Genomic DNA, 26,650 nt, shown 5'->3' with positions numbered 1-26,650 from the left:
TTACTTGCCCTTATCTAAAATGAATCCATACACAGAAGTGCAAGTGACTGCTGTCACTTCATTACCCACTGAAGCCTTTTCGGTGTGTTCTGGGCAGTGATGAAGGAGCCTGCTGAGTTTCAGTTTGGCTCAGCTGGTCCACAATGTTGAACCCCTACCCGTGGTATCAGCAAAGCATGTTCATAGCCTGTTTCTCCACATATAAGATTTTTCAGGTTACACTGAATAACTTCATTAACAGACTATGGACAGCACTTTTTCTGCATCATGGACAATACTAACCTTTGAATTCACAAATAAATAACACCCCACATATAAGGAAAGATCAAGGTATTTTGGGGGGCTCAGTGTAAAGAATGCTAAAAAGAATAAGCCATTTTCAAACATGTTTTAATGTAGAGGATTTTGAAGTGTCTTAATTTCTGTGAACTATGGCCAATGTATGGTTCTCAAAGGGCATTTTTTGCCTATGAAGACAGACATGGAGCCTGCTTCATTCTTCATTTGGGTGGGGAGAGAGATGATAAAAGGGAAGTAGAGATGGAAATATCCGGCAGAGGTGAAGGAAAATCGTTGTGAAGCAGAAAGGAATGACTGCCTGTAACTGACCAATAAGTCATGGATCAAATATGGATGCAAACAGGGCACCTGCAGGCCAATTCAGGTAAGCGTCAGGACTCAAAGGGGTCTTATCCCGAAAGAAGTGGGCAAAGGATAAAGTCCAGAAATGCAAGAGTTCAGGCAAAGAGAATGGATATGAAAGCAAAAGCAGACTTTAGAATAGAATATTAGAGACCCAACACACCTGCCAGAAGTTGCCAGACGACCTCTTCATGATGTTTTTAAAGAGGTTGTTATTAATTTGTTTTATCAACAAGGGATATGGCACTGGGGTAGGGATTAGCATGTGCATTGATTCCCCTGGCCATACTTCCCTGATGGGTAGACCTGGCTTTTCAGACACAAAGGTATCATCTCCTTTATCTGTAGACTTCGCACAGTCATTTCCAGTGTCCCACATCACAGCAGTGGCTTTTCCAACAGGTTCTGAATCAAAAGATAAGGTAGGTTTCTAAACTCTCCAGTGATGACTCTGAACTGTATCTGAACAGAGGACACCCAATCATTGTCTGCTACTATGTCCCTTAACGCAGTCTTTTTCACAGGAAAAATTAGTCCTGCTTCTTGATGTTGGACCCTTTCTTACCCAGAAGCATATATTGTCCGTTGTTGAGTAAACTAGGCTTGATTGTTTCCAGGACCTTCCAGGAAAGCTGGGTTTAAGAGCTTTGTTAGGATTCCATTTAGCTTTCTTGAGTTTCTCTCAGTGAGATACCCTGGGGTCATTTGGGTGAGCTTCTTTATCTTCTTTGACTTTCTTAGAATACACCCTAACCCTATCATGAAGAGAATTAAAATAATTCAAGTAAGGGGGCTTCCCTGGTGGCGCAGTGGTTGGGAGTCCGCCTGCTGATGCAGGGGATGCGGGTTCGTGCCCCAGTCCGGGAAGATCGCACATGCCGCGGAGCGGCTGGGCCCGTGAGCCGTGGCCTCTGAGCCTGCGCGTCCGGAGCCTGTGCTCCGCGATGGGAGAGGCCACAGCGGTGAGAGGCCAGCGTACCGCAAAAAAAAAAAAAAAAAAAAATTCAAGTAAGGAATTGAGGCCTCCAGGAATCAGACACATAGATGGAGTTAGAAGTGCAAAAGGTTTATTGGGGAGTAACACTTGTGGAAGGAATAGGGCGAATAGGGATGAAGCAGGATTGGGGAAGGGGAGCAGTCAGACCCTGAAACAGATATGAGAAGAATCTTCACCAGTCCGACAGAGAGCCCTAGGGCAAAGATGGCCTACTAGGGAAATCCTGCATTGGATAGAAATGGCTGGGCCCCTGTACCACAGTTTTGCTGTCTTGGCTGGGACCTCCCCAAGAGGACCCCGACCTTAGCTTGAAAGCTGAAGGGGATCTGAAGGAGGGACCAGTTAGAAGTTGTCTGCTCTACCACACTGTAGCAGCTGGGCACAAGTCTTTTCCTGAAGGAGGATCTGAGTGGTGCATGTCTGGGTCTGTCATAGTTGTTTGCTTCTACGTGTACTCATTAAGAACATTTCGGATCCTAGTTAAGTCACCTTAGTGTATTTACTCGTTAGTTCTGGTGAAACGTTATACAGTTCTTCAACAGTTCAAAAAGTTGACCCCTTAACTTGCAGAATCAGTTTCTATTTTTCTGTTTGTTTTTTTTTTGTTATAATTTGGGGTTCCTACAATAGAGACTCAAGGTATTTGTATAATAAGACAGCAAGAGTGCTGTGAGGAAGAGCCTCCCCAAGACACTCATTGGCTAGAATAGCACATGGACCTGTGAGCAGGAGATGTTCATTGGCCTGACTACTGAACAGGTACTTCTCCCACTTTATTGCCATGGTCAGTTGAGGCAGTGGATTTCTAGTTGGGATTAAGATAGGATCAAGGCAATCTGAGGAAATCTGAATCTGCTTCCATAGGGACAAATTGTGGAGGGGAAGATTTGAAGTTTGAACCGTTTTCAGAGCTGACCTCCATCCTTACATTGCCACTTGGGAATAAAGAAGTGAGCTAGTGGACCAGAGGGGATAAAGGGGCTAGTCATCAGAGGGGATAAAAATAATGACTCAAAGACTACCTACTTCTTAAGAATTATCTAAATAGTTCATGGCAATTCTCATCCATTTGTGAAAGGTTTAAGCTTCTGAAACTAAGTGTGTGGGAATGAGGAACACTGACACTAGGAATATCAGAGGAATGGTACGCTAGGGAAATGCTGTCTGAATGGAAGAAACAGCGGCATTAAACCGTAGTCACAGGAAATGGTATTTAAAGGAATGCAAGTTCCCTTTAACTGGCAAAACTATGGATAGACTTCCCCACCAGGCCCCAGGGACCAAGGACTGGGACTTGAGGCAAGGTTAGGAGTGCAGACTGGAAAATCTTCAATATCCTAAAGATTTAGACAGAAAGGGCCATGGGCAGTCGGGACCTCAGGGAGTTTTTAATGGATTGCCGGGCCACAGGAGGGCACAGCTGTCTTCCAGGCAGTCCAGCTAGCTGGTAGAGAACAGCAAGACTGTTTCCAAATTCCACTGGCTTATGGAGCAAGAACTACTAATATCTCCAGCTTATTTTGGCTCCATTGAAGGGAAGGGACAGTTGTTTTCTTGCTGACTGTGGAAATCTGATCCACATTTAGGAATTCTTCATTCTTTTGTTCAACACAGTATTTATTATCTTTAGTGTCTTAGACTCTACATAAGAGGATCAAGATAAAAGAGCAGGATACATCCCCTAAGAGACTAATAGTCCGGTAGAGATGGGGAAAAAAAAACATGATTATAAAACACTGTGATAAATGAAGTAATAAAGAAACATTATGAGAGTATTTAAAAGGGAATCATTATTTATTAACCCATCCTGTGTTGAGGTAGGATGGAAGTGATGTTATCCAAGGGACAAGAGATGAAGGACATTTTGGGCAGAGAGCGAGAAAGAAAAGCCTGAAGCAAGAATCAGGATGGAGAAGGCTACGGGTGCCTGGGGAGGAGAGAACACACAAGCAGTTAGTTCTGTGTCATCTTCAGCTTAAGGCACAAGGAAAGTGGAGGAAAAAAAAAAAAAAAAAATATATATATATATATATAAAATATTTTATATGCATATACAGATACATTGCTATAGACTTATAGCATTTTATATTCATATTATATGTTTGTTATATGCATTTCCCCCCTGGATTATGAAGTGTTTTATTTTGTTTTGTTTTTTAATAATAGAGATAGTGTATTATATATTTCTAACACCATTATCTAACATAATGCATAGTGCCTGAAACAGTTGTCTATTAGGTTATCTTGGAACCAGTAATTTTATACTCCCAGTTTTCTTCTGAGTAAATAGAAATAAGAAAGTCAATGTTAATTTATGCAATGTGAGCTCTGTCAAGTCGACAGTATTTGTTGAGTGCCTACTATGTGCTGAACTCTGTGCTACATGCTCTCAAATACTCTGAAATAAGAGCGCATATCAGGATCTTTTTTATACTTAACATCCAACATACATGTTATTTATGTGCCTGGGTTGTACTTCCTAGTAGACTCTGCCTTCCTTGTCTCACTCATCTTTGTCTCCAGCATAGGCTAGTTGCAGTGCCTTGTCGTCAGTAAATAAATTTGTTAAAAGGATAGAACCCACATTGCCTAGAATGCCACTGGCTTTAATTTTTCTATTTATATTTGAACACCCTTGGAATTATTTTAAAATTTTAAATGAAATTTGTGGTGGTATAATTTACTTATAACAGAAAAAAATACATTTAAGTATAGAATTTGATATGTGTTGACAAATGTCTACTCTCATGTAAATACCATCACAATCAAGATACAGAACATTTCCATTACCCTAAAATTTTCCTTATGCCCTTTCCCTCTTAGTCTCTTTCCCATCCCCAAACCTCAGTGACAGCAACCAATGCTCTGCTTTCTGTCAGCGTAGCTTTTCCTTTGTGGAATTTCATATAAATGTAATCATGCAGCATGTACCATTTTGTGGACTTCTTTAACTGAGAATAATGTTTCCTTGATTAAGTCCAAGTTGTTGCATGATTCAGTAGTTTAGTTGTTTTTTTTTTTTTAATTGATGAATAGTATTCCGTTGTGTAGACATGCCACTTCATTCACATACTAATGGATATTTGAGTTGTTTCCAATTTGGAGCTATTTTGAAAAAGTTGCTATGAACTTTTGTGTGCAAGTCTTTGTGTGGATATATAGTTTCATGTCTCTTGAATATATTACTCAGAGTAGAATTGCTGCATGGATTAGTAAGTGCACATTTACCTTTAGAGGAAACCACCAAACGGTTTTCCAAGGTGATTATGCCATCGTTAGAATTCTTAAATCAGGAAAACTGGTGCAAGAAGGACACATGCTAAAATATAAGTTAATTTAAAACATCCCCATTCCGATGCCTAGTCTTTGCATTTACTAATAGTTCTACCTGTAGTAGTTAACTCTTTCTGTCTTACTTTACTGACATAGAAGGATAAATATATCACTTTTGCCTATTACTCTGAAGCTACAGCTAGTCTTACAGGTATAAATGAAGTAGAAGCCTTTTATAGTTCTAGTTTACAATTGATGGCTGCATTTTACTTTAAGGAACAATTTTGCTAAAGAAGATGATGGTTTAGGGCAGGATAATGGGAAAGAAAATTAAGAAGGAGCAATAGGTACTCAGATTGATCTTCTAGACCCTAGTTCTGTCTATCAGAAAAGTGGACATAAAAATGCTAGCTACTTCCTAGCATGCCATGTGAATTAAGATTTAAGAGTTCCTTAGTAGAAAACATTTCATAACTGGTAAAATTTTTCAGTGGGTTCATTGAAATGCCACCTTCTAAGAAAACCATTTTGAAAAGAATTGTGCAGAGTGGAAATTACCAGGGAAATTGGAGAAAATGTTTCTTAAAGTCAAAGATTTCACTAGTAATTTAACTTATCAAGAAATTCTCACAATCATTCTCTCTCTGTGTACAGGGCATGAAATCAGTGAGATTTGATGCCCTAGGTAATTGGTGAAAATACCTGTCCTACAATGGAGAGGTCATCTAAGGGTCCTCAAAAGCAGCAGGGTGCATCATATATAGAACCCCCTTAATGTGTAACTAGAGACATGCTAGTTACTAGAATTAAAAATTATTATCTTGTGGCCCAGATAGAACATTAAGCTTTTAAAAGCAGCCAGTTTTGGACAATGGAAATTTCTGCAACAAACAGTCTGCTCAGAAATACATTTTCTGCTTCTTGCTGTTGTCACTGTTGTTTGGTTTTCATAGGAATCTATTCCAGAGTGTATTAATTGCAGACAGACACAGGGTTGGTCCTCATTAAAATTGTCACAGGCCACATTTATCTCTAGTTTGCTTTTATCCTCTTCTTAGCACCTCACAAGCTTGATCTGTTACCTTCACGTCATGTAGTACCCCCAAGACCACCACGTGCTCCCCAGACCTGTCACTCATTCCTTTAAGGGCTTCACTGCTTTCTTGCTAGTAATATCACACACCTCCATCGCAGGAAAACCCATTCTGCTCTCTCACAGCTTTCTTTGGCGATCATATAAATAACAAAAGGGTTAACAGGTATTAAAGTAGTATACACACACACACACACACACACACACACACACAAGCAGTTGCTAATGGAGGGATTACAAATCATGATCAGGAATGCACATTATGAATATCTGCAGGAAGAGCCAGTAAAAAATTGGTGATACAGTTGGGCTTTTTGTGGACTAGACACTTTAAAAGACTTGTTAGGCTGTTCTTTTTTCCATGATTATCTACCATTCTTCTTCAGAATTTTTCCTGCTTTGTAAAGAAGTCTTAGTGAATTTCATCCTTTTAGACAGTATCTATCATAACATATATTTGTGTTTTTCTTAAACCCAAACATAATCTATAAATTGATGGATACATAAAGAAATAAATTGAAAATCTGCCAAGTTTTCATTTAGTCTTCTTTCATTGACACAACAAATTTTTTTGAGTGCCTACAATGTTATATGCCTAGAAGTAGAAAAGCAATCCAGAATTGTCTTCTTTTATTTAATTAATTATTTAATTTTTGTTGGTGTGGATAATGTTAAAGTCTCAGTCTGTCTGAGAGGTTGTAGTAACTTTGTGTATTTCCTATCCTGAAGACTTTTTGTAGGGGAGAATTAGAAATTGTCTAAAATTTATTCATTTCAATAAGATTCTAAAAATTGGCTTGTTAGGAAGGACCATGCCACCTGATGCTATCACTAGCAAATGAGAAGGTCAAGATGCAGAAGCACTATTAATTTTTTTAGATCTCGATCATTCATATCAAAAATGTGAGGAAATAGGAATGTGTGAATAGTTTCTCCAAAGTATACAGATTCATTTTTTCATGTTATTAGCCTCACCACATTTCTAGTTGTATTAGAATATTCCCTATTATGCCTGTCAAACAAAACTTTGCAATTTATGGAACAGTCAATAATTTTTACAATAATGTTGGCTATAAGTTGTCTTTAAAATTCTCAGGTAATCAAATTGTGTTTCAGCTGGGTATGAAGATTAGTAAACAGCTGGCTTAACTGAGTATGAAGACAGGTAAAATGTATCTGAACACCATAAACCTTACTCATAGAACTATCGGAGGATTAAACTATGGTATCTCAAAATAGCAGCAGATGATTCAAGTAAATAAAAGTAACCAATGGACCATATTTTTTTACAAAAACTGAAAAACTCTGAACAAATTTCAAATTGTTAAACAATGTATGAGGCATCCATTTAAAGTATTCAGCTAGTGAGAATCAACAGAAAAAAGTGTGACAGATGTTCAAAGTAAATATAAAGACACGGTGGTCAATAGTATTGAAAGCCACTTAGAAACCTATATCAGATTATTAGTCTTTACTCTATTGGAACCAGATAATATTTTAAATTTGTTATACTAATTTTTATCAGGCTACCTTCCATGTATTATGCAATTCAAGTGATCTTTAAATTATTGGCAAATTCTACCTTAAAGAAAGCTTTCACAAAGGACATGCAATTGATGTCATCTAGAGTTACTGTCATTTCTAGGCTGAGTCCCATGGAAATTCATAACTTAAAAATGAAAGTCACAAAGATGCAACTGTCTTCATAATGCCAATGCAGTGGTTATAAATATTTCATGAACATTGCATGGGCAGGGGCAGATCTCCATTTTCATGAGTTAGAATTTGTACAGCTAAGTCTCCAGATTTTACTATTCATAATACACAATATGCCCTGTAGAGCATTCCATATAGTGCATTTTTAATATTTATGTTTAATGAAGAAATTACTGTTCTGAAAAGAGAACAAGCCAAGTCAAAGATTTCTTGTTGAAATTACTAGTTTTGCTGAATAGCAACAATAACAATCAACAGAAATTACCTCATCACAGCGTCTTAGCACACAAACACATAACTTGTAGAGTAATGCAAGATGACTGATCAAGATACATTAAACCTAAGTGAAAAGGTTCTTTCTAAAGGTTATAACATTAGAAATCTCATCTTAAAAGAATTCGAAAGGTTAAAATGCAAAGAGCAACTTTCTTACATATAAAAATATTAATTACAAATGAAATACTTGCCTACTGTTTCATAGTTTAAATATATGTCTGCATTTTTCTGGGTGGATCTTTTATTTTTTAAAAAAAGCGTTTTAACTTCCTAAGATAATATTACCAAGTTCAATAATGAATTGCTATTGCATATTTTAATGTAATTTATCAAAGCACATTATCAGTACCTGTCAGAATAAATTTTGCACTAAAAGTAATGGAAAAAAAGGACTATTGTATGTGTTGAAATCAAAGAACATTACTACTGCTAAGTTATTTTCAATAGGAAGGATAGGTTATTGCCCTCTAAATGATACTTGTCCCATGAGAAAATAGAAGCCTGAAAAATCACAAGAAACAGGCAGAGGAAAACATCTATTCCTTGCTTTTAAAAATGAGCATTTGATATTTTGTTTCATTCTTGTCATTTTAATCAATTCTTTCAAGTTGACCAATGTTGGAAAGTGCTACACAGCTCTTGGCAACATTTGCAAAAGTAAGCTAAAGTTACTGATCAGCTCGTGTGTAACCTAAGGCTGAATTACCCCATATTAGCATATACTATATACCGTAATTAGATTGATTAGGAAGTCACATATTTTCTTTTGAATACAATTCAACAAGACTAAGTCTTCTAATAATGAAAACAATAGACTTCAGATTTCATACCATTCACCTGGGAGTCAGCTATTCAAATATTTTTATTAGGCTTAAACCAATGAGGTCATTAGAAATTCTGTAATGGTTCCCGAACTTATCACCAGAAGTTTATGTTTTATTTCTGACATTATTTAACTGGAAGTGGGAAACACTTTCTTCCATTTGGTTCTTTGTAATTTTATTTTCCAAAGGCTCCCTTGAGGAATTTAACCTTTATGTGATGAATTTGCAGTTCACTTGAAGTGTGTTAACCTTAGTTCCCTAATGAGTCTAGATGTAATACTGAGGAGGAATTTGAGAAATATATCATGTTGCTCATTGTCAAGTTGGATTTGTCTTGCACGTCTCCAGCTTTGCTGTTGTTCCAGCACACATTTTGATCACAATTCTTTAATTATGTTCTATATTTGACTGACCTATTTGAACAGGATCCAGAGCTGGTGCGAAACATCTGTCGCTGGGTTAGGCAAGCTGTTCAGATTCCTTTTTTTGCCAAGTTGACCCCAAATGTCACTGATATCGTAAGCATCGCCAGAGCTGCAAAGGAAGGTAAGAACCTGACTTACATCAATTGCCTCGTTATGTAAGTATGGGCCTAAATTTCATAGCCATATTAAAGTATATCTTTATCCACAAATATATGTGCACATCTCTCTTTAAACTTTAAGAAAAGTATTAAATTGAGCGCTTGACCTCACAAATGTAACAGATCCTATACTCAAGCTAGTAAGTGGCCTGGGAATACAAGAATATCTATCATTTTTCCTAATGAACACCTGGTTTACACACAAACAATTGTGAACCGAAGCCACAGTCACAACAAACCACTCCAAAATGAATGACTTCACAATATAACCGTCCAGCAATAGCACCTGAACCTTTAATGAAACTTTTTAAAAAGAAGGCTGCTTCCACAGGTGAAATTTCTTATGAGTTCCCTTTATATTTGATGGGATCTAGTACTCTGCCTTAAACACATGCTCAATAAATATCTTGAATACATAAATCATACAGTCAATGCATGATTTTACAAATCATATATGCTTGTGTGCTATCCAATGGAAATTGCATCCTGATTTGTAAAGATATTGTAAATTAGCTGGAAAAATAACACTGAATACAAAATATTTGGCATCCACAAATCTGTATAATAATTGGAAAAATAAAGTGGTGCTAATTAAAAATTTTTATGTCTAGCATTTTAAGTATAATTATAGGAATGAAATTAGTGAATATATTTGAGGGGAGGAAATGTTCTCAAGAGAAAGTAGAGTGTGCATTTTTCTGGGCTGTGTGGGTTTGAATGGGCTTTAGCAATCGTCCCTTTAAGAACTGCAGAAAAATGTTGTGTTTTTCGTAGGTGGTGCAGACGGTGTTACAGCCACCAACACCGTCTCAGGTCTCATGGGATTAAAAGCCGATGGCACACCCTGGCCAGCAGTGGGCACTGGGAAACGGACTACGTACGGAGGCGTGTCCGGTAGGTGTTACCCGCTCCTTGCATTTTTGCTTCCTTGGAGGTTGGTGAAAAATCAAGAGATCATGTTACAAGCAAGTATACTGTGCCTTTTATGATCCCAAATTCTTATAACTCACTGCTGGTCAAAACTCCTAATAGTTAAGACAGATGGGACAGATTGATCAAGTGACTGATAGCACAAGAAGAGAGTATACCAAGATAGGGTTTCATACAAATTCTATTCTCTTGCAGTCTGTGCATTACTCAGAATTTCTCATTGTCACAATTGTCTCATCATTAATTAGTAAAGGCTAATAACAAGGCCTTCTAAAAGAAGAATATAAGCACCCTGATTTTAATATCTTTTTTCATAGTGTGGGTTAGTTTCCAGTCTTCCTAGAAGTTTGAAATCTACCTTCTTCAAAAATCTTACCTTCACAACTGTGAAATAAATCATTAAAACATTACGTTTATAGCTTCAGCTGACAAGATATTTGCAGACCTCATACCTTTGCACACTTTCTCTCATCATAGAACGCTTGCATTTGAAACAGAAAGAGAAGTTTTAATCCCAAAGTCCTGTTCAGTATCTTTTGCCCTGTGCACTCTGTTGCTGTGACAGCATGAACTTGGTCTTGCAAAGACAATGCTGTGAGGTTCTTGACTGTACTGGTATGGGGATTAGTCTCCTTGGTGATAGAGACAGTGGTAAATATACATAACATAGCAGTGTCCCACTGTTCAAGAAAAGCATTGCTGAATCAGACCAAAATGTGCTTTTGGAAGAGGCTGCATAGACACAAATAAAGCTCTCTCCATGCTGAGGTATTATGTTTTGAGAGCGTGAAGTGTGCCTATAAGCCATGATTAAAAAAAAAAAAGTATATTCTGCTTTTAATTGAATGCCATTCCCACAATGTCAGAAAGAGGAAGGCTGTAGAGGAGCACCTGCTCAGGGTCCAGACAGAACTCCCTTTTATCAGGAGCTATCAAACAGGGCCTTAAATATTATTGTAATGCAGAATAACATGGAGTAAGTTAGCATGTATCTCAGAAAGAGAGTCGAGAGATTCCAGAGTTGGGCTGTAACGTGCACCATGTTTTCTGTCAGCCCATTTCAATTTTTCCAGCCTGCCATGTTGACAGCAAGAGAATAAAGGAGGTCACAGAGGGTGCTGAACATTAAAAATTAATAAAAGAACTATTGCAGTAGTATTTTATATAAGTAACACCATTCGCGTTTTCTCATTTAAGCTGCAGTTTCTGAATATTCTCCCATACTATAACTCAGTCTAATAAACTGACGGAATTACAGCATTAGAAAAAGTCTTTTGTGTTGCAGTCTTTTAAGCATACACACACTGGAAATTATAGCAGTATCTGCAAACAAGTTTAGCTGTACCTCAGGGCCCGTTAACATTTCCATAAAACTCTATTTCTAAGATTTATAAATTCATCTATAAATATTCACTTGGGTTATAAACTCAACCAAGCCTGGGTAGAACTTTCATTTTAAACAACAAAATGTCCCTAACATTTTTAAGGGTTTGTACCTCATTTCTGATAGGTTCTATAATAAGTCCCTTCACATTATAAACAATTTGTTTTGAAAATAGACTCTCTCCATATTGACAAAATTAATAGTTTTTTTTTCCTTTTAAGCAATGTTTGCTTTAATTTAAAGGTAATATAATCTGAAAAGCAGTTTAAACAGGCAATGATAATATATTTTAGGACAGAAGTAAGTTCTATAACCAAGTACCTTCAGAATGAGTTATAGCAAAACCTACCCTAACAAAATGTGTTAAATAATAATGGCTTCAAATTTTAGGAGTGATGAAAATATCAAAATGGCTAAATACCATTCCTAGTTTTATGAATTATGCTGCTTCAATATAGAAAACTACACAAAATATGCCAGGTATTTTTACAAAATTAAAAAAAAAATTCCCACAGCACAGTGCTAATACTTACCCAAGTGTTCTCTCAGAACACTGGAATATCTACTTTTGGAAGAGCTGCTTGAATCATAGATTTTTTTTTTTTTAAGTGAAAGCTACAAAGAGTTCAGTTTTGGATAGCCACCTGAAATACAGTACGTACTTTTCATTACCAGGGAAAGCTATTTTTCTCTTTCAAAAATTTCTAGCTCTCTATCAGTCTTTTTTTTTTTTTTCTCCGAATAAGATCCCTGCTATTTGAAATGAATATTTTGTTTTGTGTCAATGGGGAAATGGTGAGAAACTAGAGTAGAGCACATGCTATAGAACAATGGTCACATTTCAGTAAGGTCCTTCTTTTAAAACATATTAGCTAGTAGGGTGCAGTGACTAGCTTCAAAAACAGAACCTCAGCTAAGGAATGTCAGTTTAATTATTTCAAATATGATCAGTCTGGATTCTAGAGTATTCTAAAGCAATGTTTCTCAAACTTTGGTTCCCAACTCATGAGTGTCCTATGGAATCAAGCTTAATGAACTCTGAACAAATTTTTTTTTTTTAATGAAATAGAACAGAAAAAACTGTCAGAATGCTTTGCACACAGTTGGGATAAACACTGGTCAAACGTCTTTTTTTAGTTATACATGTAATGCGCACATATGTACATTTCTATGCTAGGTCATGATGTAAAATGAATTTTTTATTGTGGTTAACTTCAAAAATGTCAGAAAGCTGCTGATTTAGAGGGAGGTCTCTTTGTTAAATAAAAGATGTCATTATGCCTGTAGAAGTCATTAAGTGAGGCAACTTCTACTTGTTGAAGTTTAAAATTTATATCAAGAGGAAGAGTTAGGACTTCATTCCAAGGTCTCATCCTCGGCTTTGTTATTTTAGAAACTGCATTTTCCAACTCATCTGTAGGTTATTGGAGTGGGGAAGATGGTCAAACACAGGAATCAAATTCATAGTAAAATGACTTATAAACCTAAATTTTAATTGTAGGAGAAGTACCTGGCAAGATTTGTGATAACAGTTGGAGTCTATTAAAGGTGATTTCATAGTGAGAACAGTATCAAAAGAAAGCTTGTTCTGTATACATAAGGAATATTTTCATGAAACTAGGATGACTAATTAAGCTCTCCACCATACAAGTATTTCTGTCTAAATCATTGCCTCTAAAGAATCAATATTCTCTACCTTTCTATGGACAGTAGAAACATAATACTATAAGTTGTTACCACCTAACTTTCTTTTTTTCTAGAATCCATGCAGAACACTTTTTAACATCAAACAGCAATTAGTTCATGTATCACTACACAGTTGAATAAATTATTGTGTTTTTTTGAGGGGGAGGGGAGAAAATTCCTTGGCTTTATTTATTTGGTTAGAAGGAACACTAATCTCATCAGGAACGTTATTTTTAAACTCTGTCCTCAAGTGAATTACTCATTATTTTACCTAGTTTCAGTTTGGTTATTTTTTTTTCTTGATTTAGTTTCAAATTTTGACCCTTTTCTTGACCTTGTCCCCAAATAATAATGGTATCTTAAGCTTGCCCCTAACTCTGTGATTACTATCACCTGTATAAATGGTGTTATCCAGCTGTGGTGGAACATTTTCACATGAAGTCCTCCCTGTAGATAAGATTCTTTTAGAGATGGTTAAAAATGAGTCCTGCATGGCATAACTAAAGATATGTCTTTCTTGCAACTGACTTCACAAGGATAACTTTTATTCATTTATAGCTGCATTGGGAGAAATAGTAATCAAGCAATGGGGTAAACTCATTTGAAGGAGTTTTTGTTGTTGTTCCTTATTGTGTTTTAAAAGGTTCTTTTTATTAATGGGGGATGGGCATATTCCTTAGGTTTGTTGTTATTCCGTTGTCCCGCACATATTTCGTTTGTTTTACATGAAAACGCATACACACACACCCACATATAGGGAAAAGTTCTGAAGTTTCTCTGCAGAAGGCACTTTGAGATGATGATAGATTCTTTAGGCTCAGTACAATTTACTTTCTACAAGGTTGAAAAATTAACTCATTTTAAATTATTTTATTTGCTAAATTTGTTTTATTTTATCAAAAAAGGGAAATTCTTGTCCTCAATTTCAAATTTTAGATGTTTGAAATTATTGATTCTGTATCAACTTAGTTAAAACAGTAGAACACTATTATTATTCACTACTAATACTTATGAACTTTATACTGATTTCTGAATAATTCATCAAAGACGGCCTTCAAGATTTGATCTCTGTTTCAGGAACCCATATTTTACTAATCACGTGAAGGATATTACAGAGGTTAAGAAATGATGGTGTATTTCTCAACAAATGATAATGGTATACTCCATAAATGTTCTTACTTTCTACAAATAAATGATATATGATTTGATATCTAGCTATGTGGGCTATTGGACAGTGCACACTAACTGAGCTCTTATAGTTACAAGCCTAAAGGTGTTTTCTTTGTAAAATCAACATGGGAATTACCAATAAAAGAAGGTGCAAGTTAGAAATTTGCTAGTAATTTGTAACTCTGTGACAATGTAGGGCTAGAAATGAGTACAAAGTGTATAGTTCAGAAAACCTGAGGGAATCGATGTATCAATAATGTATCAATAGTAGCTTAAAAAAGAATTTAAGCATTGTCTCCACACTGCATATTTTATGTTTGTCTTTAAAATAGTTACTCAAGAGTTGCCGGGACTTAGCAGCATGCACTCAGCTACTGGGCACTACATAAACACAAATCCAGTGTAACCCACTCTAAGCATAAACTTAAACTTCTTTTGTTGTATTTATTAGTGACTATTGTGTAAAATGGAGAAGATGACAAAACATATACTAGATTGGAGACTCAGAAGTTTCCGTTACGTTTTGTTTTGAATAACTATTTTCACACATGCAAGCAACTGAAAATTTTAGTAAGATTGCTTGAAGTTCTTATACTATACGTTACAATTATATCATAAACTGCAGTACTGATATTTTTTATAGGAAGTAGTTTTTAATGGGCTGGATTTTTTAATGTGTCAATCACATGATTACTGATGCATATAATCCTTTCAGAAAAACACACCTACTATCCGTCATAAAGTTTCAGCTATCTATTGTAACCATCTTTATCAATAAGAGCTTAGATTTTAATACTGAAATATCTAAAGTAACCTGATAAAGACAATATTTAAATGAATAAAAAAGCAGTAATAAATCATGCCATAAAGAATAATGAAAAGGAGAGCCTTCCATTTTATACTCACTTATCTATTTTCCTTTTTTATATGTACCAACATAATGGAAAAAATTCTAGTCTATTATTCACATATGTAAAAACATTCTTAGACTATCACAAGTTTAACTGATCAAATTCTTGAAGAACTTGTTATATAAATATATGTACTACATTTGCAGAATAGTGAAAAGTAGGCATATCAAATAAAGATGTTGAATTACAATTTTCATTATAAATTATCAGTTTAGTTGAGAGAAGCTCACCATTAGGACTATTCTCATTTAAATCATGCTTATTTGAGTATATTCACGTACAGATTGACAAAGAATCCCCTTTTGCATTATATTGCTTTTCCCGAAGCCTGAGTTTCTTACTGTTTGGCCGTCGTTGGTCTATGCAGGAGATCAGAGCCCTAATAATAGATTTTTGACAGTGAGCTCGCCTGCTACCTGCCCTACACAAATCCTCACTGTTCATGTTTGCTTCACGGCAACAAAGCAGACAGAAGGAAAATGCCAAGTGCTGAGTTTGAGGTACAGCCTTGCCTTGGCTTGACATTTCAGCAGAATAGCAGTTTATGAGATGCATAATTTTTCATCTGGGACTCAGCTGCCATATTCATAGACGCTTACAGCTCATCGACAGACTGGAGCAAGGGCAAAGGTTTAAAGCATAGATCAAGGTCTATATTCTTTCCTTAGGTATTTTAAAATAACTGCAGATAAATGATAAAATCGAATAATGTTTAACAGCCAAAAAATTCTTGGGTATCTGGATAGTATATATGTTTTCTTTGTTCAAAATTAGGAAAATAAATTAATGTCTGTTACCAGCTCCTAAGAAAATATTTGATAGACTTTGTAAACTAAGGGGCACCAACAAGCATATTAAGAAAACTTACCTTTGCAGCAGTGGTAATGAATTATTAAATTTCTTTCTTGTGTGTGTGTGTTTGTGTGTGTTTTCGTAAAGAATGATTTCAAGCTTGAAATTAATCAAAAATGTTCTATTATGAAAGTAAAACTAGAGAGTATTTTGTCACTGTTTGAGCTTGAATTTAAATATTCACAGATTCATGCATATCTACTGTACTAAAAATCAGTGTAGGTACATGTCAGTGACTGTTTAATTTAGAGCTACACATCTCTGTAAGCTTCAGAAACAGTTCACCATGTCACAATCTCATACAGAACAATGGTACAGTCACTGGATTAATTAAAGAAACCTTGCAGAGAACTGAGTTCTCAGTATGTCAAGATTTCAGTTTTATGTTAAATATTTTCTAAAGGCCAGACCCTTAAATCTCAGGGGCTGTACCAAGCAGTGAGCTGTGAATTTAACCATAGGCTAACTGCTAATGATAAGGAAAAGAGTCCTAGTTGAGGCAGCTGTAATAGTCATTGGATTAGGCTATCAATCACTCGGCTCCCTAAGGAAAAGGAGAAGACCAAACAGTGAAAAGGAAATTAGGAAAGGTGGGCATGATTAGAATGAGATTCTTCACATCTTTATCCATTCATTGGCCTAAATCCGTAAGCATTGGTCCAAACTCTCCAGCAAACTCTGACTATAAAGCTAACACATTTATTCCTAACATCTAGAGAACTATCAAAATGTCATTGGTTCTCAGTAGTTAAAGATCTTGAAACCCTCTAGAAGCAAATGCCTGATCACATAATAGAAAATAGATTAACCCTTAATTGTTGGACTTAAGATTTGTATATATGATTCCTTTATGTATCAGGATTCATGTATGTTGATAAAGGAAATATTTCTATTTAACTTCTAAACTGTAGCCAGTTTTTACTTATGGAAGTCCTGCTGGTGAGGTGAGACTCCAGGAGATCAGTGGTTCTCAAACTTTAATGTGTACCAGTACGTGGAGGACTTATTAGAATACAGATTGCTGGAGTCTTCCTCTTGAATTTCTGATACATAAGTATGGGAGGGCCTGAAAATATGCATTGAACAGTAGATGAAGTACAGTTAGTGTCAGTGAGCATTTTGGTTTGAATAACTTACTTCTCAAATAACTTAAAAGGCTTTAAGCCAAGGTAAAATTAGAGAAGCATGGTATTCTATAAATAAATGCAGAATCTCTGCCCACAGTTAAGTATCTGAAACAAATTGTAGTTAATAAGGTCAGAATTAATTCCTAGAAAAAGTATAGAACACAATATTTGATGTTTCAGAATAGAAAGAATATGTCACCCCATTCCAGATTAAATGTTGATTGCAAACCATTGTTTATGCGAAGAGAATACATTCTGAGTGCCACTAAAGACGATTTATGGATATTAGTAATCCTTTGAAGGTGTCAGAGGTAGACAAGGGTAAAATTAAGCTCACGACTGTGAAATATTATGTTTTCCTTTTTGACTTTGTGCAGATACTAACATACTGAATAATAACAGTTTTCTCCCAGGACAAGCACTTAAATATCAATGAACCTAAGTTACTTTCTCAGACTCTTAAAATATAGAAGACAACAGTATTGGTAGCCTTCTGTTCTCTCTTCACTTACTTCTTTCCTGTCATCCCCATACAATGGTATCCTTTTAGCAGTAAGAGGAAGAGATAACCAATGTTGCAGAGATAAGCTATTTCAGTGTATAGTATCCCTGCTGTTTGCATGATTACACTACGCACTGAGAGTCTTCCAAAGTCATGTTTATAGCCTGTTTGCCATAATGCTCATCAATCATGGAAGCTGCCTACAGCCTTCTTGGATGGAGGAGTGTCCTGGTGTGCAGCCCAGACAATTTTGTATCATGTGAATACCTGATAAGTTCCAAGAGGTCCTTAAGTGTAGAGCATGGTAAACCTTTGAGAGACCCATGTGGTATCTGATGCATTAAAGGTACAGACTGCCAAGATGATACAGGAGTGATGGTACAGGAAGAGTTAGGATTGGAATAGAGGAGCCAAAGGAATCTGGTCAGGCCAGCTTAACCTCTTTGCTATGCTTTTGCAAAAAGTCCAGCACTTTGATTCAGTTTGGTGCAGAAAGTATACTAAGGATTCTATACATATTATGTCTGTGGTCTTCAAATTTTTATGCTCACAAATACCCCACATTTAAAAAATTATATACCATGTACCCTTCACTCATTTTAGGTTGACCTTTACAAATTTTGGCTATAAGTTTACTTGATAGCAAAAGACAGAATTTCCCGAGTTCTGCAAATATTCATTCTTAAAATGAAATTGCTACATCATTCTTGTAAATAAACCTAATAGAGTCTAAAAAGCAGTGACTTTATACTCATCATCTTATTTAAAAGTACATAAACAAGCTCTAAATAATAGTTGAAAGTTTTACATAGATTTTTTTTTCCTTGAACTAATATTTTTAATTGAACTTCTCACCAGATTTTATTCTGTTTTATTCTGTTTTCCTATTTTTTAAGCTTGAACTTCTTTTATAAGCTGCTCTATGGAATTTGTCTTTAACAAAATATATGTCTATAACTGGACATTTATATTTTTTAAATTTCTGGGTTAAGACTTTAAATGATAAATGTTTTTTCTTTCATATTGTTAGACTTTAAAATTTATACTTTATCATAATAATATAAATGTATTATAAGTTTTGATTATTTTTCAACATGAAACTAATTTTATTGGAAATGCATTTCTTAATGAGAAAAATATGGCTTTAAAAAAAAAATCTGATCATGTATCCATTGATGCATGTTATTCCTAAAAATGCCCAGGTTCAGCATCATTCTATCCTGCTTTTATTTCTAGATGTGAACATTGAAAGTCCTTGTTCATCTAAATAATTTTAATTTTAGAGTGGAAAGAGTTTTATAATATCATAGTCATTTTACTCAAATCTTTGGACACCTTTCATGTTATAAGCTAAACATTACTTATTGATCTTAACCAAAAATACTTAAACAATTTGATGAGTTTCTCTTTCAGTTTTTCTGAAGCAATAACTTAGAAGTCATCTGATTTGCAAAAATAGTTTTTACTCAATCATAAACCAACGCCAATATTTTGAATTATCATTCCATTTGGTACCCTAGAATCTTTATACCACAGGGCAATATACCATTGCAGTATTTGAGATCACTGAGAAATATGCTTTTTTTCTAAGGTGGAAAGGAACGTTGAGACACGGGAGTTGGGAACAGACAAGCCAGCATGCTCTCTTGACTGTACTGTTTCTCAGGCAATATAAATTAAGAAATAATACATATGGAAATATGGGATCTAGAAAGTGATTCCCTTAAAATCAATTTACCCATGGGATACATACTGCCATATGAAGTACATCACTGAGTATACATACTTTTAGGACAAGAGTGCTAGCTTATTTCATCTAATCTTCGCACAACTTTATGACAACAAAACAGTACCTTGGTTTTATTACTTTTTATGTAAACTCGACTATGTCTCTTAAAGTAGCACCAGCAATTCTGAGAAAATTTCCTTGTATGGGTTAATAAATTTCAGTATATAAGTTAACATGTGCTAATGGTGGTATTTGAACATTTATGCTGCTAGTCACTTGTGTTACTAGCAAAATTGATCAGCCTTTCTGCACTCCTCAGCCCTGGCAATTCAAAAAATGAGTAGCAGCTGTGTGGAATATCCAGGCCTTTTTAATAATATGATCTTTGTGTGCCCAGCACTGTATTGAACACTCTGAGTGCATTCTTATTTAAATAACCCTATGAGGTGGACATTACTGGGCCCATTTTACAGACGTAAAGACTCAAACTCCAGATGGAGTTGAACCATCTGGAGTTGAGCCAGGACATGTCATAGTTTGGATTCAAGCTAAGATCTGTCTCCAGAGATGAACTGCTAGGCATTTTTATCAATGTCTTCATCCAAAATCTGCCACAATAAGTCTAAATGGTATAACTATGGTATACTCATTAAATTCTAATAGGCTACAGATGTCACTTAGTAATCTAAAATTTATTCTAGGATTTGACAGTCTGTGAACATTGTCAAAATCATGTCCCTTATTATCTGTATCACTTTATCTCCAAATGGAAAAATTGAGTCAAATAGATGAATTAGGGGAAAATTCTTGAATTTATTCCAAAGAAAAACAACAACAACAACAAAAAAGACAGGAAGCATTCAGGCATTTTTCTTAAAATGTAAGCATGCAGCATTCAATTGAAATGAAACTGACATCAATATAGCCATAAATAACCTTATTTGTTACTGGCTTAGATAAACTGAATGAGGGCTTGGTCCAACTGTGATACTGAGAACAAACTTTGGGGTCCTTCTTAATTCCTTCTTTGTAATCTTCAGTCAGTTACAAATGACCATGTATTTCTGCAACTGTCTCACCTTCTTTTTGGACAGATCCATCTTTTTCCCCAGGAGCAGTATTGTCTCCTTTATAATTTCAACTGAGCTTGCAAAAAGCAGTATTAAGTAATTCAGAGATGTTAGTTTTTTATTAAGTGGGGAGAGTGAAAAGGACATTTTGAAAGTAGTGAGGTGGGGAAGATATTGGGCCATAAAACCTATGCTAAGCACTTTCTGAAAGGGAAATAGTAAACTACATTATTTCTCACTTTCCCTGGTTTAAAACAAAAGAAGATAAAATATAATTAAAATAAGAAGAAGGTGAAACCCTTTTAGCATACATTGGGTATCATATGGCATGAGAAATTTTAATCATTGCGAATTAATTTGAAAAAAAGTATATAGACGTAGTCAAGAGTCCAAGGAATATTTCTTGGACATCTTTGTTCATTTAGCACATCTGTTTAATGATTGACCTATTTAGATTATGAGCTTCTTAAAAGCAGGAACCATTGCTGTTTCTTTGTTATCTCCACCAAAATGTAGGAAAGTTAGAGGCACATTTTAGACCTGCAAGAAACACCTTTTGATTCTTAATTTTCAGCTGTGTACAATTCAGAAGGTTTTGGAGATCAGACTGTCTCTTAATCTCTGCCATCCACCTTGACTTGCTGGTGAGCTCTTTGTAACTAAGAAATTCTAAGAAGAAATTATAAGAAATTCTATAAGAACTTTTCATGTGTGATGTCATTTAATCATTATAACCTGGTCAGGTGGTCTCAGTTAGTGACCTGTTTTACTGAAAAAGAAACTGAGGCACAGAAAGGTCAAGTAAATTCTGTAATATCACACAGCTGATATCTATGTATATTGGGATTCATGCTGTCTGGCTCTTGATATTATGAATTTAACCACTATGTTATAGCAACTTTCCTACCCCAGCTCATTCTGTATTAATTTACTCTATTATGCTTTTGTAATGTTCTTAATATATTATAGGATGAAAATACAGAGACCCACTTTTGTATTTCTTTAACAACAACAAAAAAAATTAGACTGAAAATAATCTATAAATATGCCACTAAGATTAATCACTGTTTAAAAAATATCACAGTAATGACAGGTCACAATTATACTGTAAGTGGCCTAGTAAACCTCTCAGTATTCCTGTTAACCTCTGTGCTTCATGCATTTCTCATATTAATATACTGAGAAATAACACAAAGAAACATATGTACTTTTCAAGGCAGATGCCAAAGGTTTAATGGATCAAATTATTTCTGTGCTGGATTTTTATTCACTAGCTCCGAACATTTGGTCTTTTACTTTAGCCCAATGTTAAAATGGAATTATAAATTTCTGTCTGAAATAGTGTAAAATAAAACATAATAGAAAAGAATTGGGCTAACAGTAATAGTTTGAGTAGCAGAAATATCTTTTTGCCTTGGCCCTTCTAGCTCCCTAAATCCTTGTTTTAATAGCAAGTTTATACTTGATGGGGGTATGGTAACTTTTTGGTAGAAATAATGTGTGTGTGTGTGTGCGCGCGCGCGCACGTGTGTGTGTGTATATTTGCATGTTTGTTCCTTATCCATTATTCTAAATTATTCCCCAAAGACTTTTCTTTAGTTTCACCATTTTTGTATAGGTTTATAATATAGCAGGGATCACCAAAGTGTTTAGTGTGATAGTGGTCACCCAAGGAGCTTGTTAAATATGCCACTTCCTGGGCCGAGAGAGCATCTAATTCAGTAGATCTGAAGTGAGGCCAGGAATACATACTTTTCTCAACAAGAATCTCAGAGTATTCTGACACCTGTGATCTTCAGTCCCCATTTGGCACAGGGTTGGCGGGGGCATTTTAATGTGGGGAATGTCACCATTACAAGGTATAAAACTTTGCATAAAAATTTGAGATGTTTGTTTTAAGGAGAATGAAGTGAACCAGTATATCGTTGATGGTTCAATTTAGTCATTGATCTTTCTAATTATAATTTAGATTTTTAAATGAGTAGACCCTCAGAAGGATTCTCCAAAATGCTCACTAACATTTATGAACAAATAAAGAGTGACCAATATTCAAAGGAACAGCAAAATGTTGACTTAACTCTTAGCCAAATGTCACACTTGTCAAGCAATTTTTACTAACTTTCTATTTGGTGAGCTTTACATATAGGTATTAAATTTGGGGTGATGGGATATATCTTTAGAGGCCATTCTTTGCTACTCCTATAGTATTCCTGACCAGGTATTTCTGAGAATGTGCATATGATTGGATGTATCAAAAGAGCTGTTTTTATGAGAATATTTTGGATGATTTTTTTGTTTTTCTGAACCAGGAATAGATTAAAACAGAGCCAAGAAGCACTTTCAGCACTTTTATACCTACTTTAAGGCAAGCAGCATTGCTGTTGTTCCAGTGCCCTAAGATAGATTCTAGAATGAATGAAAACTTCATCTCTCTCTCTCTCTGTGAGGGGTGGCCAGGAGTAGCTGGAGGCAATGCCTAATGTTTAAGAGCTCTAATCCTCATAAGCTAAGATCTTCAAGTAGAATTAGAGACTCGAAGAGTCCTAGTATCTGTTCACAGGGAATTATGTAGTTTTACATATATTCCATCTGTAAAGAGTGTCAGAGATCAAGGCAAGGAGAAAAAAATAAAACTTTCCCACTTTAGTCTCACAGACTCCCATGATCTGCTAGATTCTGCCAATTTGCCTTTGAAATGTGAACATCAATGCTGCACATACCTTTAGTCCTGAAGAGGGGATTTGCCTAACCATGCAGACAGAAAGAACAGGGGCAATTCATGCTGGACTGAGATGAGAAGATGCAGAATGTATAGGGAAACAGTTGAGAAAAGGAAAAATAGTAAAAAAGCCAAAATACAATAGCACAAATAAAATCCACATTGCTTTTATGACAGAGAAAAATTGAAACCATGGAAACTCAAATCAGTGTTGTGAAGGGTGGCCTTAGGAATCTCTCCAAAATGTAGACAAATAGGACAGAGAAGTCAATATCATGAAAGAGAAGGTGATGGACATACAGACAACCAAAAACGGAATTCTTGATAAAAGTAGCAGAATGGGGGTGGGGCAGCAGGTAATTAAAGAAAAAATACCAGTCACTATTCTAAGCTTACTTTCTAAATTTTAGTTTCTTTAATAGGCACTTTCCATATGTTAATTCATAATGAAAGGCATATATTTTTAAACTTTTAAAACACTTTCCTAAATTAAAAAATAATTAGAAAGAATTCACTGATTACCAGAAGAATCTGTAAAGAGACTTACCTAGCACATTCTACAAAATATTTTGAATTACAAGAATATATGGATAAAATTAGTCTAGCCACAGATATGGTCTCAAGAACACTAAATAGCAGAAGAAAATGGAGTGGCATATATTTTTAGAAGAAAGGGTAATCAAACATCCAAGTTGATATTAATGTGCGAAAATTCTCAGATATACAAGGGCTCAGAATATATATCATTCTTTAAAAATATTATTGAAGATATATGTACTAAATAACTGAGTGATAAATTACAACAGGGGTTTTCAAATTATGGTTTCTGGACCAGCAGTAAGCATCACCTGGGAACTTATTAGAAGCACAGATTTTTCAGGGAGAACCCCAAGACTTACTAAATCAGAAATTTTGAAGTGTAGGGCCCAGCAGTCTGTTTTAACAAGCCCTCCAGGTGATTCTGATGCACACTAAAGTATGAGAACCATTGAATTAAATTATGAATCCAAGAGTTAGGAGGACATTGCATAAATGTTAAGCTTTTAAAATGTTAACCATATATGTAGGCCTAAACATTTATTAGAAATTGTTTCAAAATTAAATGCCTGTGTCAAAACTTAATCCTGAAAAAGAAGCCACAAATATTAACAAAATTTTAAAAGGAAAAACTTAGATCTAAATTCCAGATTATTTTAACAAAGAATAATTTGTGAGAAATAACAAAAGTAGGTGGGTGGAAATTCAGGTGTGCAAATTTCTTATCCTAAATCGGAGATTTTTTTTTGCTTCACTCTTGACGTAGATAATTTTAAAAACTTGAAACAGCCTTTTGAAAAACTTAAGGATAATTATTATTTGAAGTAGTGAAATTTAAAAAGGACATATACTATAAAATACCTAGGAATAAATCTAACTAAGAGGTAAAAGACCTGTACTCAGAAAACTGTAAGACACTGATGAAAGACATTGAAGACAACACAAAAAATGGAAGGATATACCATGCTCATCGGCTGGAAGAATTAATATCGTTAAGATGACCATGCTACCCAAGGTAATCTACAGATTCGATGCAATCTATATCAAAATACCAAGTGCATTTTTCAAAGAACTACAATAAATAATTTGGTGGAAACACAAAAGATTCCAAACAGCCAAATCAATCTTGGGAAGGAAGAACAAAGCTGGAGGTATCATGATGCCTGGCTTCAAACTCAAAGCTATAGTCATCAAAACAATATGGTACTGGGGCAGAAACAGACACATAGACCAATGGAACATAATAGAGAGCCCAGAAATGAACCCACACTTAGATGGTCAATTAATCTACAACAAAGGAGGCAAAAATATACAATGTGGAAAAGATACTCCCTTCAATAAATGGTGTTGGGAAAACCGGACAGCCACATGCAAAAGAAGCAAACTGGACTACTTTCTCATACAAAAATAAACTCAAAATGGATTAAAAACTTAAATGTAAGGCCTGAAACCATAAGACTCCTAGAAGACAACACAGGCAGTACTTTTGACATTGGTCTTAGAAATATTTTTTTGGATATGTCTCCTCAGGCAAGGGCAAAAAAAGCAAAAACAAACAGATGGGACAACATCAAACTAAAACATTTTTGCACAGCAGAGGAAACTATCAACCAAACAAAAAGGCCGCCTAATGAATGGGAGAAGATATTTGCAAATGATATATCTGATGAGTTTCATATGCAAATATATACAAAGAACTCATACAACTCAATATCAAGAAAACAAACAACCTGATTTAAAAATGAGCAGAGGAGCTGAATAGACATTTCTCTATAGAAGACATACAGGTGACCAATAGATACATGAAAAGATGCTCAACATCACTAATCATCAGGGCAATGCAAATCAAAACCATAGTAAGATATCACCTCACACCTGTCAGAATGGCTATTATAAAAAAGACAACAAATTGAAAATATTGGCAAGGATGTGATGAAAAGAGAACCCTCATGTACTTTCGGTGGGAGTGTAAATTGGTGTAGCCATTATGGAAAACAGTATGAAGATTGCTGAAAAAATAAAAATAGAACTACCATATGATTCAGCAATTCTTCTTCTGGGTGTTTATCTGAAAAAAACAGAAACACTAATTCAAAAAGATATATGCATCCCAATGTTCATAGCAGCATAATTTACAATAGCCAAGATTGGAAGCAACCTAATTGCTCATCGACAGATGAATGGATAAAGAAGATGTGGTATATATATATGGAGTATTACTCAGCCATAAAAAATGAAATTATGCCATTTTCCACAGCATGGTTGGACCTAGAGGGTATTATGCTAAGTGAAATAAGTCAGACAGAGAAAGACAAATAACGTTTTCACTTATATGTAGAATCTAAAAAAAAAAAAAAATGAACAAACATAATAAAAGAGAAACAGATTCATAGATACAGAGAACAAACAGATGGTTACCAGAGGGGAGGGGATGGGGGAAGAGAGAAATAGGTGAAGGAGATTAACAAGTACAAACTTTCATTTATAAAATAAGTGAGTCATGAGTATGGAATGTACAGTGTGGGGAGTATAGTCAATAATGTAATATCTTTGTGTGATGACAGATGGCAACTAGACTTATCATGGTGATCATTTTCTAATGTATAGAAATATCGAATCACTTTTTTGT

The 26,650-nt window shown here is 35.2% G+C and overlaps 1 protein-coding gene across 1 annotated transcript in view; it reads left to right on the top strand.

Moving 5' to 3' along the window:
• Window positions 1-26,650, top strand: part of DPYD (dihydropyrimidine dehydrogenase) — an 811,158-nt gene that overhangs the window by 578,691 nt on the left and 205,817 nt on the right. Inside the window, exons 17-18 of the mRNA XM_027114432.1 lie at window positions 9,247-9,367; window positions 10,179-10,298. Coding sequence (XP_026970233.1) covers window positions 9,247-9,367; window positions 10,179-10,298 — 241 coding nt within the window. The remainder of the gene's footprint in view (window positions 1-9,246; window positions 9,368-10,178; window positions 10,299-26,650) is intronic.

This window comes from Aethalodelphis obliquidens, unplaced genomic scaffold (assembly GCF_003676395.1).
Source record: "Aethalodelphis obliquidens isolate GAN/ISIS:26980383/991018 unplaced genomic scaffold, ASM367639v1 scaffold13, whole genome shotgun sequence".
In the NCBI taxonomy this organism is placed as follows: Eukaryota; Metazoa; Chordata; class Mammalia; order Artiodactyla; family Delphinidae; genus Aethalodelphis; species Aethalodelphis obliquidens.
The sequence above is the reverse complement of the archived record's forward strand: the minus strand, read 5'-3'. Positions and strand labels throughout refer to the sequence as shown.